Source organism: Populus trichocarpa, chromosome 2, assembly GCF_000002775.5.
Source record: "Populus trichocarpa isolate Nisqually-1 chromosome 2, P.trichocarpa_v4.1, whole genome shotgun sequence".
In the NCBI taxonomy this organism is placed as follows: domain Eukaryota; kingdom Viridiplantae; phylum Streptophyta; class Magnoliopsida; order Malpighiales; family Salicaceae; genus Populus; species Populus trichocarpa.
The window spans coordinates 9,938,233-9,956,250 of NC_037286.2; the positions used below are offsets into that span (position 1 = coordinate 9,938,233).

The 18,018-nt window shown below is 36.9% G+C and overlaps 3 protein-coding genes across 5 annotated transcripts; all 3 read right to left on the reverse strand.

The window, feature by feature from the left end:
* Nucleotides 1-629: 629 nt before the first annotated feature.
* On the reverse strand, nucleotides 630-2,640 carry LOC7483759 (probable E3 ubiquitin-protein ligase ARI8). Its single transcript, XM_002302420.4, has one exon. It carries the CDS (start codon nucleotides 2,476-2,478, stop codon nucleotides 778-780), a length of 1,701 nt encoding a protein of 566 aa, XP_002302456.3. The 5' UTR covers nucleotides 2,479-2,640; the 3' UTR covers nucleotides 630-777.
* A 3,595-nt stretch (nucleotides 2,641-6,235) lies between these two features.
* On the reverse strand, nucleotides 6,236-8,604 carry LOC7483760 (probable E3 ubiquitin-protein ligase ARI8). Its single transcript, XM_024595289.2, has one exon. It carries the CDS (start codon nucleotides 8,254-8,256, stop codon nucleotides 6,430-6,432), a length of 1,827 nt encoding a protein of 608 aa, XP_024451057.1. The 5' UTR covers nucleotides 8,257-8,604; the 3' UTR covers nucleotides 6,236-6,429.
* A 412-nt stretch (nucleotides 8,605-9,016) lies between these two features.
* Nucleotides 9,017-17,989, reverse strand: LOC7483761 (exocyst complex component SEC3A). 3 transcript variants are annotated; one of them, XM_024595288.2, is made up of 26 exons: nucleotides 17,555-17,989; nucleotides 17,399-17,469; nucleotides 17,110-17,190; nucleotides 16,922-16,989; nucleotides 16,657-16,759; nucleotides 16,114-16,262; nucleotides 15,319-15,436; nucleotides 15,008-15,112; nucleotides 14,617-14,718; nucleotides 14,388-14,525; nucleotides 13,862-13,990; nucleotides 13,686-13,766; nucleotides 13,514-13,588; nucleotides 13,152-13,325; nucleotides 12,913-13,063; nucleotides 12,753-12,817; nucleotides 12,301-12,471; nucleotides 12,128-12,207; nucleotides 11,552-11,633; nucleotides 11,334-11,431; nucleotides 11,092-11,200; nucleotides 10,880-10,948; nucleotides 10,299-10,364; nucleotides 10,119-10,208; nucleotides 9,561-9,604; nucleotides 9,274-9,393 (listed from the first exon to the last, which is right to left on the reverse strand). In XM_024595288.2, the coding sequence occupies exons 1-25, from the start codon at nucleotides 17,727-17,729 to the stop codon at nucleotides 9,563-9,565; spliced, it is 2,592 nt and encodes an 863-aa protein (XP_024451056.1). In that variant the 5' UTR covers nucleotides 17,730-17,989; the 3' UTR covers nucleotides 9,274-9,393; nucleotides 9,561-9,562. The 3 variants fall into 3 exon arrangements, 2 of the variants coding, with proteins under 2 accessions (XP_002302458.2, XP_024451056.1); XM_002302422.4 differs by lacking the exon at nucleotides 9,561-9,604 and having other exon boundaries at nucleotides 9,017-9,393; XR_002980392.2 differs by lacking the exons at nucleotides 9,274-9,393; nucleotides 9,561-9,604; nucleotides 10,119-10,208; nucleotides 10,299-10,364 and having other exon boundaries at nucleotides 10,908-10,948; nucleotides 11,092-11,210.
* Nucleotides 17,990-18,018: the final 29 nt, after the last annotated feature.

An 18,018-nucleotide genomic window follows, 5' to 3' on the forward strand; every position in this document is an offset into this window, starting at 1 on the left:
GACCGGCTAGAGGCCCGGACAAAATGATTTTTTGAAATATTTTTTTATGGTAGAGATAATATTTTTTTTAAAATAAAAGATTCAAATTTTTTTATATTTTTTTTTGAAAAATAAAAGATTTGAATCGACCCTTCTGACCTGTAATTCGAGTCTTGTATCGAGCTGACTCCCGGATCGGAGTTTAAAACTATAGTTTAAAGGTGAGTGTTTTTCTTCTTTCCCAGTTAGCAATGAAAAAATAAAAAAACTCATTCATAAATTTCAAATGCTGATAATATTATTGTTTTGGTCCTCCTTGCAGTCCCTCCCAATAAGGGTTGAAATGCATCAGTTTCAGTGGCAAAGTCTAAAATTGGGCATGCCATTGTGATGATACTTCAAGCAGGATTGTTGGAGAAATTTGCTAATGTACCTTCGGCTACTAGCTTGGATGTTGCCTGTTTTGCTGGAGCGGTCCTGATATCCTCAGCTTGGATATTCCCACTCCCAAGACTGTCTTGGTGCTATGGAAGATAGGTGGCTAAAAGGACAGATGCTACTTTTTTTATATTATTATTATTATCTTAACCCATTGTTTTATATGTGCTGCTACTTGCTCATAGAAAAAACATAAGCGATCCCTAACTCAATTCCCAAAACAATAAGATGCATTCTCCTAGAAATAATATAAAAATACAGTGTTCATTTTGGCTTCAAAGGTTGATATGAAACGGGTAAATAGAGGGTTATATAGCAAGTTGTAGACGACAATCTAGAATATTATAATCTTACAGAATCTCATTCATTACCACTAACATTATCTATATCAGATGGAACACACATCTTGCAACTTCTGATGGAGGAGGGATTAGCGTAGGTACAGCGATCACAATGCCAAGAATCTTCAGCTTCATCCTCTAAGCCCTTGGTCCCGTGGGAGTTCACATCAGATAGGCCATTCTCCAATGCTCTAACAAGCTTCTCGAAGTAATTCCCTGTCACAGTGGTCAGTCCAACCAGCTTTGTTCGGAATTCGCTGAATTTCTTTGATAGGCCATCAACATCAAGAAACTCCTTCAGCTCGCTCTCCACGCAATTATGAAGCTTTTCCAGGGTCGACTCTGCCTCCCCTTGCAAGTACTCAAAAAACTGTTTTTTAGCAGGCTCGCTGTCAGGCAGGTAGTATCCATATGAATAACTCCATTCCAGTGCTCGCCTACATTCAACTACCTGTAGCCACGCCTTTGATATGAACTCGAAATGGGCCTCTGGTATGTCTTGTGACACACTCAGCTTCTTGAACTCTTCATCTTTCACTCTTTGATGATCTGCAAGTGCCTTCACCTTCGATTTTCGATTGGCATCCCAACGTTCAAAATAATGAGTATATTTCTCTAAAGATTCCTTTGCCAATTTTTTCCTCTTGTCATCTGTATCAGTTCTTTCCATGTATCGGTTGCAATTCATATGGCCTTTCCATGGACCCAAACATAACCAACAAAATTCGTAGCGGCAAACCCTGCATGTCATGTGCATACACCCATGATTTTTTTCAATTGGTCTCTTGCAATTGGGACAGGGCTTGCAATAAGCTAGTATATAATTTACATTTTCCGATTCTGAGCTGTTCTTCAAAATCCACCTTTTCACAGTGTCACAGTCCATTGGACGGTGGCATTCCTCCTTGCAATTCCAGCAAAAACTAGTAAAACAATGGCAAGTGACATCAAATATTCCATCAGCACCAGAAAATTCAATAGCATACTCACAGGCTGGGCCAGGACACCACTTTGTCGTCCTATTATCTTCAACATAAGATCTAAGAAGGAAATCAGAATACTTCTTCCTATCTTCTTCAGATGTTAATGAATCGATCATGTCTTGACCGATAGCAGCATGACAAGAGGGCTCAGGACACCTCAACATCAAACACCCAGCGCCATCATTGTTAATTGATGTGCTAATATAGATAGACCAACAAATTTCACAATAAAGATGCCCACAGTCAGCATATATGATTCTATCACTGGTGTGGGATTCAAAACAAATCCCACAAATGATAATTTTCCTCTTATTGGAGACAATATCAGAACTTATCAGAGGTTTCACGAACAACCCGACTTTTTCACGGACTGCAGACTCATCAGTAAACCATGCATCATTGACTTTACCAACAGACCAGTTATAATTACGGAGTAAGATACTTGCCTCAGTTTTGGATACAGAGAGGACGGCAGAGACTTGGGCGACATCATGCTCCATGCGTTGACGAAGCTCTGTTGCGTTCAGGATTTTGCAGTCCTGTTGCTTCTGCTTGAGGAGGTCAATTTCATCCTCTCTTATATCCTCCAAAAGGGCATCAGCAGCACCATCATCACCACCAACAAGATCATCATCAGATAAGAAAAACGGATCCTCGTTATCATCGAACCCATCACTGTAGTAATTGATTTTTGACTCCACCTTGATGCTGTCGCTTGAAGGGTGGATGTCGTCCATGGCTAGAGAACTGGTGAGAGAAAGAATATTAAGAGCCTCAAAACTACTCTACCATGTATAAAAAACAAAACCCTAAACTAATTACAGTTAATTACGGTGGTTCCATGGTCATATTCGTCCTTTTCCTGTTAATTTTTCTCCACAGGCTACGTCCTACAGAATTTTTTTTTTTTTTTCCCCAGAGGGTCCCATCCCATCCTTGGAATTTCTTTTCCAACAAGAAGTCGTCCCGTCCCTCCATAGTCATTCTTTATTGCCTTCCTTGCGAGAAACTCTTCTATGAAAAGCTAAAAAAAGAGCCCAACGTCACATCCCACGTAACAAAAGTTCTCGGCAAGAGAAATTATATTATTGGACTTTAAACACAACTTCGTCGTATTATCTGTCCGCCTTCCAAATCAATTACCTTTTGATCCATCCAACCCGACTGATGTAAGTGGACTATGGTGATTTGTGCTTCGTCTTCCCCTTTATCAAAAAAGCATAAACACAAATGGCCTTTGGTAATGCCTTCCACATCTTCGAGTATCAAAACGTTATAACAGCATCGATAGACAAACAAAAAGATAAATAAAATTGCTGTCTTTTCAATTCCAAGTGAAAATACACCAAGGAAAAAAGCAAATAAGTTCTTCATTTTTATGATATCTACAATCAAAGCTTTGGCTTTGAAATGTCGTGAACCAGTTTCTTATAATATTCATGGCAAAATCTTCGGACAGGACTCACTCACTCTGTAAGAGATAGTCCATAAATGAGTTCCCCAAAAGTAAAATCCTCTTGATTGATTGATGTGTTGAAGAAAATAACTAACAAATTTAGTGTTATTTGATTGGTTGCAACAAAATAGGAAATAAAATACTCTACCAAATAACAAATGAAATGGGCCGAATTTCTTTTATTGCTAATTGATTGGTTTTCCCTTTTCTTTTCTTCTTAAACAATTGAAAAGTATATTCAAGATAGAAAGAAGTTACTGTGTAGAAAAAAATCACACAGTAACTATATATATATATATATATAGTTGTGCATGTTTGTTCTAAAAACGGTGAGTTTAATTTGGTAAAGGGAGCAAAAGTCTGTGTAACCTATTCTTTCAACTTGAGTGAATCCTTTAATGAGTAAATGAGAATTGAGTTACTTTATGGTACCATCTGCTTTATATTTAATTTTGTATACCCGTTTTGAGTCAATTTCCTGTTTATTTAGAGGTAAATGTTCAAGAGTCCAAGCTTGGTTGCTTTCTAATGCTTTGATTTCTTTTTAAAAGCTGTTCTTCATTAAGCATATTTAATTACACATGAAAAAAAAAGTAAACTTCATCTTGAAGTTTACCCAAGCCTCATGTCGTTAAAAACACAAAAATCAAGAAAGAAAATAATAACACAACTCAATGTCTTTGTTAATTTTTCCAGCAGATAACAGATTGCATGTGAGGTTTTGAGCACAGTAAACATTAAAAAGTTTGAGTTTAGGTAGCAAGGTTATGCTAACAACATGAGTAACGGGTAATCCATTTTCATTATGAATCTTAACTGGTGTGTGATTATGAACTGGTTATATATCATCTAGTAGAGTTTCTAATCCAACCACGTGGTTAAAGGCTCCATTATCAATAATCCAAGTATAAGTTGAAGAGTTTTTCTTACCAGCATGATTAGCTAAACTCAAGGAACTGCTATTGAGAAATTACATCAATTGATTGTTTGGATCCATAGTGAGTCCAGATATAAGTGAAAAGCTTGTCATACTTGATGTAGAAATATTATTTGACATGATAATATATATAGGCTAAACTGTTCTTACTTGATGATGCCATCATATATTTTATATGTTCATTCCTTTTATTTTGCTCTATCTTGCGGCTTGATTTTCAATTTGGTGGGTATCCTACCAATTTGTAACACTCCTTTTTTGCATGACATGTATAATTACAATGCTCGCATCACAACTTCCATAAAGCTTTAACATGTCCTGAATTGATTTAGGCAACAAGGGCAGGAAGGCACGTCTCATGGAAGAAACTTGTTTTTCCTTATGAATTACCATAGCTTAAACCTTACCAAGTCAATGAAAAGTCTTAGAACTAAGGATTTGGGATCATATAGTTTTGAAGTTTTTAGTTCATAGACTCGTGTGGTATTACCCTGTGAAAATCGCGCTCCCTAAGGTCTTACCACAACTCTTTTGTTGTCTCTGTGCACGCGATGCTATTATGAAAGTCACGGGATATGACATTGAAGACCTAGGATATACCACAACTTTCATTGAATTGCACTTTTTCCAAATAGAAAAATATGGAGATTGAGGGTTTGGTTTTGCAAGTGTTCTATCCACAAAAGATATTTTCTTTTCTTAGCATGGAGGGTGTTTTCCATTGCTCTCCTCCATGTAAGATAGATATCTTCATTAAGAACATATGTAACAAATACAGTGTTTGAATTGTCTAAAGGATGCAAGTGATAATGAGAATTAGTATCAATGAAAGTTTGTGTTTGGAAATCAATAGAGGTTTATGACTAATTTTCTTCCCCTCCCAATTGAGTTTGGGGTGTGGTGGTGTCACTGTTTTGTACCATTATTAGGCTCTGATATCATGAGAAGCTATTGGTGCAGAGAAAAAAAAATATTCATACACATTTTCATTAGTCTTGCTTTTACAGACATTAGATACAACGTAATTTTAGAAATTATATACGTAAATAAAGAAAGAGATGTTATGAGGAGGAAAGTGTTATGGTATCTACAATAAAAGAGAATCAAGAGAAAATTTAGTGAATCTTCAATGGAAAGTAGTAACATTTTGCATGAAATATTCGACTTAAAACAATGCTATAAATTATACTTAAATTAAATAAAAATATTTTAATTACATCAATTGAATGCATAAGTGCATAATTTACTAACAATTGTCTTAGTACAGTAAATTTCATTAAAATATCTTTCAAAATTGGAAGTTCTATCACTTAATATTCAACAAAAACAAAAATAAATCAGTTCCTACAACTTTAATTCGTTTGGTTATCTTCGTAAAATGAAAGAATTTATTTGTTTTTCATTTGGATTAGAGCAACACAAGGAAAAGAATCAGTATTTATCTTGCCAAATCAACAGGCTGGTTAGGATTGGAGAACAGAATTCTGCCTGTTAAAGTCTGTCTGCAGAAAAAGGAACTTTTAGGCTATCTTAATAAGAATAGCTTAGAGCCCATTTGGTATTGTGTCTGGAAGGCATCTATAATGCTGTTAATGGTACAGAAAATCGCCTGCTAAAAGATGTCATTCAAGTTGTGTAATCAGGAACATTTGGGATAAATTGCTGGAAGAAGCTCTTCAAGACCCCCTAACTTAAGAATTTAAGTTACTGATATTGATGTAAAGTCGAATATGCTGTTGCTTTTTGAGCTTGGTTTTTCTGCAGATGTTGTTCTTTAGCTCTGCTTTTCTGTATTCAAAACTTGTTCCTTGTATCAGTTGGGAAATTCCATGGAGGATATCAGATGCAATTGTTGCCGAAAACTCAAATGCAAGTATTGTATAAATGTCCAACTCAGTTTGGACAGAAACCTATCCAAAACGAACTCTTAATGGATAACCATCAACCGAAGCAAAGCACATAGCAGTACGCATGAGCCATTTAAGAAATGGATTGCGTAAAACCAATAGCAATGGCAACATAAGAGAATCAAATTAGTTATACCCCAACCTTCATAGGAAGCGAGAAAGAGTACATTGAGTCTGTAACTTGAACAACTTCATACCAATAATTAAACAGAATTTTATAAAATGGGAGAGATGTTTCCAAGTAGAAAACTAAAATTGAAGGAAATTGTTGCAAAGAAACAGGTCAAAGTAGTAGAACAAAAATAATAAGACGGGAATAAAAATCTAAATACGCCAGCCCCTGCTGCTACACATAGGAGATGTAAGAAAAAGAGCAAGTTGTATTATTTCACTGGGTTTCAGCGCACATCTGGCATGTGGTTGCGGTCCTGGGATTGGCATATGTGCAGTGCTGACAAGTCCAAGCTCCTCGATTACATGCCTCGCATGTCTCTGCTGAACCCGGATTCATGTAAGAACAAAACACACAAGACCATTCACCCTGAGGTGTCAAATTGTCAGCAGTTCTCCTCTTTGTTTGAGTTGTAATCTCAAGTGCAGCACCCATTGTTTTTTTGGGTGCTTTTGTCTTGTTTGGATTTGCATAAGTCCTTGTTATAGCTGTGTAGAGATTCGAGGGCCTGTCTTCAGGAGTTGTCATTCTGTTGCAGGTCTCGCCTGCTGGAACTTTTAGTCTTCTGCAGATCGAGGTTTTTTGTTGCTTCGAGGAGCTAGCCACGTCTGATAGTCCATTCTCTAATGCTGTAACCAAATTCTTAAAGTAATTTTTGGTCACTCCTGTCAGATGGATTAACTTCAACCGAAAGTCATTGAAACTGTCAGAAAGTTCATCAGGATCAATAAATATCTTAAGTTCCCTCTCTGCACAATCATGAAACCTTTCTAAACTGGATTCCGCCTGCCCTTGCAAGTACACGAATAATTTTGCCTTAGCATCGTCATCCTCCGCTAGGTAATACCCGTATGCATAGGTCCATTTCAGCACCCGTCGACATTCAACTATCTGCTGCCAGGCCTCGGTCAAGAATTCAAGCTGAGTCTCAGGTTGGCCATAGAGTTTCGAGATCTCCTTTAGATGATTGTTCCGCACCTTTCCCAAGTCTGTCAAAGCAATTTGCCTCGACTTTTCATTGGCTGCCCAGCGATCATAATAATGTTGGTATTTAAGCAACTCTTGCCGCAATGGACTAGTTTCCTCAGGCTGAGGATTTCCAACATACCTATTGCAAGAACCACCATAACCATGAACAGACCAGTCTTTAAGGCATATCCAGCAAAACATATGATAACAAGGAGTTGTGCATGACATGCGCATACATCCCGCATTCTTCTCAATCGGTCTCTGGCACTCGGGACAAGGCTTGGTATAAGCTTTCTTCCACGTCTCAGTTTGAGAGTCTGAACTGTTTTTCAAATTCCATTTTTTCACAGTATCACATCCTACTGGTCGATGTCTTTCCTCACAACAATTAAAGCAAAAGGAATGAGAGCACACGCAAGTAACATCAAAGTCTCCATCGCAGCCGACAAAATCAATAGCATAATCACAACCTGGAGCAGGACACCACTTTCTCCTCTTGTTGCTTTCTACATAAGACCTAGCAAGGTAACGATAGTACTTTTTCCTATCTTCCTCGAACCCCAATTCGTTAATAACATCATCACCAACAGCAGCAGCACATGTTGGTTCAGGACACCTTAGAACCAAACATCCAGGACCATCATTGATGTTCGTGTGAATGTAAAGTCCCCAGCATTCAGAACAAAAAGGATGACCACAAGTGACAGATTTAATGAAATCTTGACTATAAGATTCAAAACAAATCCCACAAGTCAGATCATCATAACTGACTTGTTTTTCTTCCGGCTTCTCCAGCAACAAGCCTACCTTTTTACGGACTCCGAATTCGTCAACAAACCACGCATCATGTACTTTACAAACATTCCAATTGTAGTGACGAAGTAGAAGACTTGCCTCGAGTTTCGATATTGAGAGTACATCAGATAACTCTGTGATCTCATGCTCGATACATCGGCAAATATCGGCCTCTTTCAAGACGGTAAAGTTTGTTTCACTGGAGTCAGTATTGTCATCACTGGAGTAATCTGTGGGTGAGTAGTCATCGAAATCATCAAAATCGTTCATGTCAGCCATGTTGACAGAAACTCTGAGACCGCAAAGCTTTGTTCAACAGGGGATTTGTACACAGGGTATATCCTATACCAAGAGTAAAAGCCGTCTGTATTCTGCAGGGCGCAAGTCAGCTGTTTATCTTTATACAAATAACCTAGGAGAACCCGAAACCAGAACGGAGAGAGGGTTTTGTTTAGTCTCCTATTATTATTAAAGTCGTTAGACTAGCGTGTGCAAATTGCAAAACTGAAAGACCAAGTCTCCTCTTTGAGTAATTAAAAAGAAAGGAATCGTGATAGTTTTTTTTTATTAATAATAATACCCAATTTATATTTAAATATCAATCAAATTATATTTTGATAAATAACTTTAATAGGGTAATTTAATTATTTATATATCATCTCCCATGTTTGGGCCTATATTCAATTAAACTCAAGTCACTCGTGTTTTTTTCTTTTTTTTTAGGAGTTGTTTAAAGATTGCAGTACCCCCCGCATTTCATGATTTTTTTAAAATTATTTTTTTAAATATTTTCAGATTGTTTTGAAATCAAAAATAATTTTTTTAAAATAAAAAAAATTATTTTAATATATTTCACAATAAAAAAAACAATTTAAAAAACAACTGACCACTCACCAAACTAGGAAGTTTTCCAATGGAATGAGGCTGTCTCTTGCATCATATACTGGGAAAGGGAGGCTAAATGGCTGTGTCTAATTTCCCACCCGTTATGGTTGGCGTTTCGACCATGACCAAAGAAATGAAATTCAAGATAGAGGAGTAACATTACAAGGAGTCAGACTTTGCTGCTAAACTAAAAGGAGGCATGTCTCCAAATTGGATCCTTTTACAGTGCACTAGGAACAAAGTTCCACTCCGGTTCAATTACAGACTCCCAGTTCAACTCAAGACTCTGAAATTGGCGAATGAATCGAATATAGGGAAAACTTCGGGGGAGGGGGGGAACCAAAAAGAATGATTACAGTATGTTAGCATAGACCTATTTAAGAAGTTGAAAATTATACAACAGAACACTCTTTACAAAGTTCACATGGACGCCAGAAGCTCTCTCATTTCTGACACGGAAGGGATGCTTTCATTGGGATAGATCTTTGCAACTAGTTGTGCAAAACTCTCATACTTGTCCAAGAAATCCTTCTGTCAAATTAAGATAAAAGGTACTTCAACATTTCAGCTAATATTTTGAGGCAAAACAAAGTTTTAATTGCTTCACCATGAAGCAGAGCACAAACTGTTTGCAATATGGGGAAGAAAAAAAAGACTCATGTAGCCCAGCATCAACTAGTTGCAGAATGAGGAATGACCTTTAAAGGAAAGGAAAGAAAATAGAAGGACCAATAGCGTTCCCCTGTTTGGATGTGCAAGGGAAACACAGCAGATGAGAAGGGAATGCGGGAGTTAATAAATATAAGATCAATTACTATATTATAAAACTATTCTTAACGAGGGGAACAATTCCTCTTTAATTTCATGCTAAGGGTATTTGTTTCATTGAAGAATCTTAACAACCCTCAACAACCGCAGTGGGAGATTGATGATTTCTACTATTTGAGGGTTTTCTACCCTCAAAGTGCCCACCTTCCTCTATCAAAAATGAGAATCAAAAAAGGTTTGGGGGTTCTAAACCCACCTTTCCCTTCCATTACCCCCAAAACCCCTAAAGAATTTAAGTTGAGTTTCCATTTTAGGTTAATAAATGCTTTGCCCGTGACTCAAATTCCTTGGCAGGTTACTTCATGCTTTGCTCATAACTCAAATTCTTTGTTGATCAAGAAATTTGCAATGTTCAAACACCCATTACTTACCAACTAACTTTCAAGAAACATTCAAGACAGAATCCTGATATTAAGGAAGTGAATTACCTTGCACTTATCCCACAAAGAAGGCAACAGTTCTTCTGAAGTTAAGTTCTTCTGTAACCTCTTATACATTGCACTAATAGACTTGTCAACCTGTTGCAGAACAACCATGTTAGTACAACACTAGCTTTGAAACCAGACTCCAGAGACAAACAGACTATTGTGAATGCACTAACGACTTACCCCAGATAAACTAGATTTTAACATCTTCCGGAGATCCATTTTTGACAATCCAAGCTGGAAAGGGATCTAAAAGGAACAAAATAAAAGGCAATGACATTTCAGTGTTTAAACAATTTGAACTGACACTTCATAAACCTTAGAGAAATATTGACAGTGATGTGATAGTATGACTTCTAGCAGTTCTTTGCTGGCATCATGTTAATATCAATTGCATCCATATAACTGGCAAAAAGAACAGCAATTCTTAAGCTAACCAGCATAGACTTGTAGAATTGCACACCAACATTTGATTATAGCTGCAAGGCACACAGGTTGCCCAACAAAGGCAAAAAGAAAAGGAGAAAAGATTTAAAAAGTCATGGTTTCATTCTGTTAATCATTGTTTTGATGAATGAATTAGTATCTTCTATCTTAATGCGAATCATGTAAAAAATACAAACAAAGAAACAAAGAAAAGAAAAGGAGGTATCACACTATATCCTATCTTCAATAGAAGTTCATAACAAACTCTGGGAAGCTAATATGGTGGGGTGTTCTTCTAATCAACAACCATGGATGTCATTTGATCATCCCAAACTAACCTCTTCTGGTGTTATGGTGAACATCAAATCCTCAATCTTGCGAGTAAACTGGAAAAGTTTTTCAAATTGCTGCAGAAAGCAAACTTAATGAGGAAAAGAACCTTCAAAATATTAAGGTTAAACTCATTGATGGTTCAGCAAATATTTGCAACCAGAAAGACCACATTGCAATAATAGACCCACAAAAAAGAACCCGGAATAGGATTGCTTACATAGAGAATAATGATGCTGATATGACGTGTACAAGCTTGTTCATAAGCTTCGCTTGCCTGGTGATAAAATTTGGCTAAAGTTGGCACAACATTGGCAAGGTCATACAAGCTGCAAGCAACTGTTTCTAATCAGCAGACTTGTTGATGAAGAAGAAATTTTTTTTTTTTTTTTCCAGAATCAGGATTATTCAAAGAACTTGGGGAAGATTCCAAGATATGAGAGGAAAGACAAAAAAGAATACCTATTTTGAAATGCAGCATAGTTTTCTAAAAGGAAAACATCTGCATATTTTGGATCTGTTTGTGCAATTTTCTCCAAAGTCACAAACATTATGCTAACCTGTCAAATAACCTCCCAGATGTAAAACTCACTTGTACTAAATAGGGGGGCAATAAAAAATAATACCAAACTGTCTGACAAAAAGCAAAAAAAAAAAACGTTTAAGAAAAGACTACTCACAAATTTTGTGTGCGCTTGATCAGCCAAATCCCTAGATTGTCCCTGGATATACTGCTCCATACGAGTTGCAAGAGTTGCAAATCTATGCAAGACAAGGTTGAGTCATTTCGTAAGATGCAAAATCAAAGTTTGACCAATGTTACAGGCATTGCACGTAATGCATAAACTTGCAAAATTATTGCCAGGTTTAGGCATTATTAGTTTAATATTAGTTTAAAATACAGCTCCAGTTGTCAATCATAAACCTAAGCAGGCAAGCATATCCTATCTCAAACTCAGTAAAATATGCAAGTCAATTATAGCCACTGGCAAGAGGTAAGTGTCATACTTGAGTAGTGAACACAGAAGCAATGAGCATAATAAAAACAGTTCTAATCAAATTGTCAAGTGGAACAACTATCATTAAAGTAGTGTATTCTGATCATTTCACAGCAAATGTTAGCTAGATGGTCCGTGTCTGTTAGTGTGCACATTTATAATCTTCTTAGGACATTATACACTCGCATCTTAATTTGACTGAAAAGATGCAAGTTCACCCAGAACAACATGAGTCAAGTTCACCCAGATCTGAATTACCTTGGGATGTAGGATAAAACCCCCATCTGCCGCACATTACGCTCATTTCTTTCAATTTGGTGGCAAGCTTCATCAACAAACTGCAATATAGATATCCAGGTAAACAAGCTAGTTCAAGAAGCTTGGAATGTGTATGGATATCACTTAGTTTATGTTAAATGTTAAGTACATACACGATTGAATTGCACAGAAATTCTGGACTCTAGGTCACCAAGCAAGAGACGCACAAATCCTGCAGCATCAGCTTTCTGACCAGAGAGATAGCGCTCTGTAATCCCATGCATTGATATGCAGCGTAGAGGATCTATCTTGTATGCCCAATCAACCACAGCATAAAAATCTTCCTAAAAATTCATGACCCTCCACAAGTTAGCACTGAGAGATTATAGTAGTATTGAAAATTAAGTGATGCACTCAAATACACCTAGCTAATAAACAATAAAAAGAGGGTGAGGAGAGGATGCTGAGAAACACCAAAGAAAAATAAGAAAAGTTTGAGCAGCACATACATGCATTCATTCAAAAAATACACATGCATATTCAAGGGTATAGATCTAAAACGTGTGTAAGTATGCATGCAAGAATGCATACACGCATATAAGGAACAATGCAATGTATACATTACTTGGATTCCATTAAGCAAATCCTGAAGAGATTCATTTAGTGCTGCCAGATCTGCAGAATTTTTACCTACAAAATCACATTTTAACTTCTAGAAATGAAAGTGGTTCCATATCAAACATCTATACAAATTGAAATGGAATGAGTGATCTAAGAAGCATTACCAGCTTTGCCATCATTCTCATCAATGTCCATGATACCCAAATCATCATTGTCATCGGCATCATTGTAACCACCTTTATTACCATTAGCTACACCTCCTGGGGGAACAAGTGCAGGAACCTCGAAGCACATGAAGTGTGCAAAAAAAGAACTCTGCAGTTTGAATCAGAAAGCAACATATCAATCATAGAAGAAGCAATAACATTAACAATTTCCAACATATGCATGCAGAAAATTTAACCTCATCTACAAGGAGTGGGATAAATATTGTCAGCATTTTGGCATAAGCCTCAGAAACTGCAGATGTATCTGCATTATGTGAACTATGACTTGAGCCTGCAGAAGCTTCCAACCAGACAGTTGGATTTCTTGATGCTTTTGTACTGGCACGGAGCTCATTAGCAAATTCACGAGCCTGCAAATGAATGAGATAACTCTTAAAACTATATATTTGAAATACAATGCAAACAAAAATAATAATAACAAAAAAAAAATATAATAACAGAACAAACTAAGTGAAAATGGCACCACTAAAACCAAATAAAATCATAAACAGTGAAGTAAAAACTACATGTTTGGTCAATGAAAAGATTGTGGCCTGACCTCCCGACGAAGAAGCAGATTAAGGGAGCTACAATATGCTTTCCTCAAAGGACCCAAGCAGTTCTTATCAAGGCTCTGACAACAGAAACAGGGAATTATTAGTTAAAGAAAAAATTTGAGAGACTGAACACATGTAAACTTTTGAGATTTATGACAAAGGTTTGTAATAAACCTTTAGATGCTGTAGAAGGCGAGCGTATGTCCTGCATTTGTACCTTAAGTCAGCATGGTCAGGCCTCTTTAACTGTCCACGCTGTTTCATGCAAAGTACACAAGCAAATATTAGAATTCCAAGACCCGATACTTGTCCTTGTAATCTGTATGAAAATAACAGAAAGCTGAAAATACTTGTGAAAAGTAACTCTTGTCGCTTATCATGAAATCCACCAAACTTGCAAAGTAGTTCCTCAAGAACTCAGAAGCTCTCCTGACAAACATAGTTTTTAATTTTTCAAGTTCTGTGCGCTTTTCTTTAACCTGTAAGAACATAATCCACTGTTTTAGAAAGAGACAATACACTAAATATACTCACATTAACAGATAACTCCATCATCTAGCTCCATCCTAAAATCTGAATTCAGAAGATATATATATATCCAACTGATTAGAGTCATTCAATTCATGTTCTTGGGCTTTTATAGGAAAACATAAAGATCATGTCATTGACAATTGAAAAGAGAATTGTCATGTATGGGTACCGTGTATTCAGGATACCATTTAGACATTGATGACTAATCAGCAAAAAAATATTAATGGAAAAAAAGTCATACATCTAGATGCATAACTGAATATTCTCTCACAATCTTTTTAACAACCTAGTTTATCATTTTGTAGGTAGAAAAAATCAGGGAGAAGAAAGTGGCACAGAGCATACAGCACGCGTATTTGCATAGCTTGGATCCAAATTAGGCACTTGAAGTCCACGTAAAGCACCAGTTAACCACTCACATGCTTCAATGTTTTGAAGCATGTGAGCCTCATCAAATGAACCTCCTGTTAGACATGCTGCATACTACAACCAACATAGCGTGATTAGAGGATGGGAAATTTGAACACATTGCCATAAAAGTGATAAGTTGACATGAAAGTGACGAAAAACATACTTCAGAAGGGACCCGCAGTCGTTCAAGTAGCTTATCAAGTTCTTCAATGAGTGATACATTATTTACAGACTGCATCTCCAATTTGTTATTGCGGGTTTCTATCTGGATATCATAAAATGAATAATCATACAGCTGCAGAGAAAGATGCAAGGCATGTGTTTGAATATATGCATAGATCCATAATGTATGTCATTATAGGAAATTTGAGATATTCATTTGAAGCAGACTTGCAAAAGTAATGAAAACATTAAGATGCAAGTTTAACACTTTCTTCTTACAGCCTACACATTTTTTCCTAATATACCAACATGGCACAACAAAAATGTGGGGAACCAGGAGAAATGCCATAGCAACCCTAATTAGGAACAGTTCAATGTCAGCAAGCACTTACTGATTCAATGTCTTCTCTCATATGTCTAAGTTTCACGTTGAAAATGCCTAACCACTCATCCATGTCATCAACACAATATGTTGCAGCTTCAAGCCCTTGCAACACCTGAAAGGGCCAAATATCAATTCAGGCTAGCAAGAGCTGCCACTATTACACAACTCCACAGGATGTGGCGAAGCACACAATGGACTAATGAACAAGCTTAATCTTCAGAAAGTATAATACACATCAAGAGGTAAAGTGAAAAAAACCTCTGCTAGAGAGAAACTGCAATAAACCCATACACAAAATCACAGCCTTTGTGGAAGTACCTCTTCTATTAAAGGTTCATTTTCTAAAATGGCATGCACATTTGCAGCTTCCAGAGCAAGAAGCTCACGCTTCAACCTTTCTGAAAACACCTCTGCTTCACCAATACCCATTAAATAACTGCATGGTATTGTATAATTGAAAGAATCAAGTGGGTTAAAAAATTAAAAACAAAAGGTGGCACAAAAGAGTTACAATTGTTTGTCATTATTTTCATACAGGAGATGTCTTCAATTCCAAGAAAAAAATCATATTTAGCATTAACAAAAAAAAGGGACAGGCAGACTTTCACAGAACCTACTCACAGTAACCTTAAATGAGAATGCTATTTTGGTTGTGTTGTGAGATCAAGGAGGATAGTTATGAAAAAATTATAGGTAGCTTCAACACAAACAGAAGTCAAATGGATGGGGGCCATAGCCAGCATGGGCCATTTATTGCACAGTAACGAGCAATTTTCTGATGTAAATTAAGTTTAAATTTTTTAAATGAAAACTTTGGAAGTTTTTCAAACAAATGAAAAAACTAGAGATGGATCCCCTCCCCGTGTCATGAAACTTTCGAGGGTGAAAGTGTAGACTGTAAATCATGGGTAAATTAAAGGATGTTTGCATATCAGTCAGAAACCGAGGCACCTCAATGAAAAATATTCAGATAAACAGACTGAAAACATGCTGTTCATATTCCTTTTCCTCCTTTTGCTAAAACCTTTCCGACAATAGTGCTATTTAGCCAAAAATATGTGTCAACTCTCAACCTGACTGAAAAGCTTTGCAGTAATGAAAGGAAAGACTTACTTGCCAAGAAGAGCCTCCATGTCCTCCTCCTTCGCTTGGGAGACAAGTTCTCTTTCAACAGTCACTTTCAAGTCACTTTCTGTGACAGTAGCTGCAACAGGCACTCCATCCTGTTGATTCGTTTGCTTGGGAACTGCGGGTGTATTTTCCTTTTTTGAAGTAATAAATCATAATTAGTTAGAGAACTAAGTCATGCACCATGATCTAAGATAACCAAGCACTTCATTAACTGAGTTCAGACTGCATACTGTTGAGACCAGCGTGGACTTCAATTCAATCTCACCAAATAACACCCAAAATGTGAAATATTGGTGTCCCAATTTGATTATAGATTATGGCATTCAAAACACAGTTTCCAGAAAGTTGATTCACAGAAAAATGACTAGCAGCATTACTGATTCAATGGACAAGAAAACTGAAAAGTACACTTCAAGTAGGATAATCATATACAATGATAAAATTCAATGATACTCAAGACGGAGAAGTAGCCAATCATAACTCTTAAAACAGATAAATGGAGAAGTAGAAAACCATCAATCACACCTTAGCCCAAAGTGCCATCTCCACAACATCTATGCCAACAACTTTTGGAAGACGGCCAAGGACATCTTTGCAGATGTTTAAGAGGCAAAATAAAAGGCGGTTCCTACGACAAAAAAAAAAAAAAAAGGGGAAATGTGCTAGCTAGTTAGAAAAATAAGTTCGAAAAAAATCGGTATTAATCTTGAATTGTTTAATCATTCCTCATTAAGTGTAAAAAAAAAAAAAGAGCAGAAGATGAAGTGGGTGGTGAAACAACATTGCTTACCTATCATCAATATTGCGCATAGTCCATTGCGGTGGAGTAACACTCTGGCTTCTAAGGTTATCAAATCCCTGTAAGAAGTTCAGTCAGAAAAGGAAAATAAAAAAGTTTCTCATTGTCTCCAGAAGTGCTTCTTTAATTCAGATAGTGGGTAAACAAGAGGCACTGATGCAATAAATGCTGAAGCATACCAGGGTAAACGAGCATCCACTGGGATCATTAGCTATAACCTCCACTTTGGAAAGATGCTTGAGTTTGTATAACTTTGCTGGCTGCATAATCAAGTGAATACACGAGCTTAAGACATGCATTTAAGCTTGTGAATTAAATCAGTAAAGATGTCATCACATACAATATTTCTATGTGAGAAGTTAAATTAATTTCTGATCCAAAACCAAATAGGGTTCACAAATTTATATCACCTCAACCCAAAAGCATAAGAAATGTAAAACAGACATTAAAAAAAAAAGTGAATATTACCTCAAGTACTCCTCCAGTTGAATATTTTAGCACTCGAAGAAAGGCTTTCGTCCTCTGACCCTTAGATTTTGCTGCAAAAAAAAAACAGTCGCTTTCAATTCCATAACAGCTAAATGAAATTAAAATGAGAGAAAGAGGGGATTGGCTTTGGCTTACTGGAGAGAGAGAGAACCCTAGGTTTGGCCATGTGACGTCCTAATTTCCCAGATTTGCCCCAGATCCCATGGCTCTTGGCAACACGGATCGACAATACGATCTTCTGTTTTGTGCCTTCAATTGCTGCCTCGCAGGCTCTCCTTAGCTCCTCGTCATCGGCGCTCGATTTCGCCATTTCTCCCCTCCCCTCTTCTAGTTGATTTTACTTTCTTTCACTTGCTTAGCTCACTACCCAGAGATTTTCCCAGTGATTAATTATTGTTTTGTTTTTAATAATAATAAGAAGAATTAATTGTTTGTTTGTTCTTCACACTCTAGGCATGGTACTACAGTTCTGTTCTCGCCTGCTTTAGTGTTGGGTCCCATCACCAAGTCCCTTTGGGTTGGGCTTAGGTCCGATTGGGATAGATAAATCCCCTTGAGATATTTTTTCGGCGGATTTGATTGAATCCGATGTTTTGGGG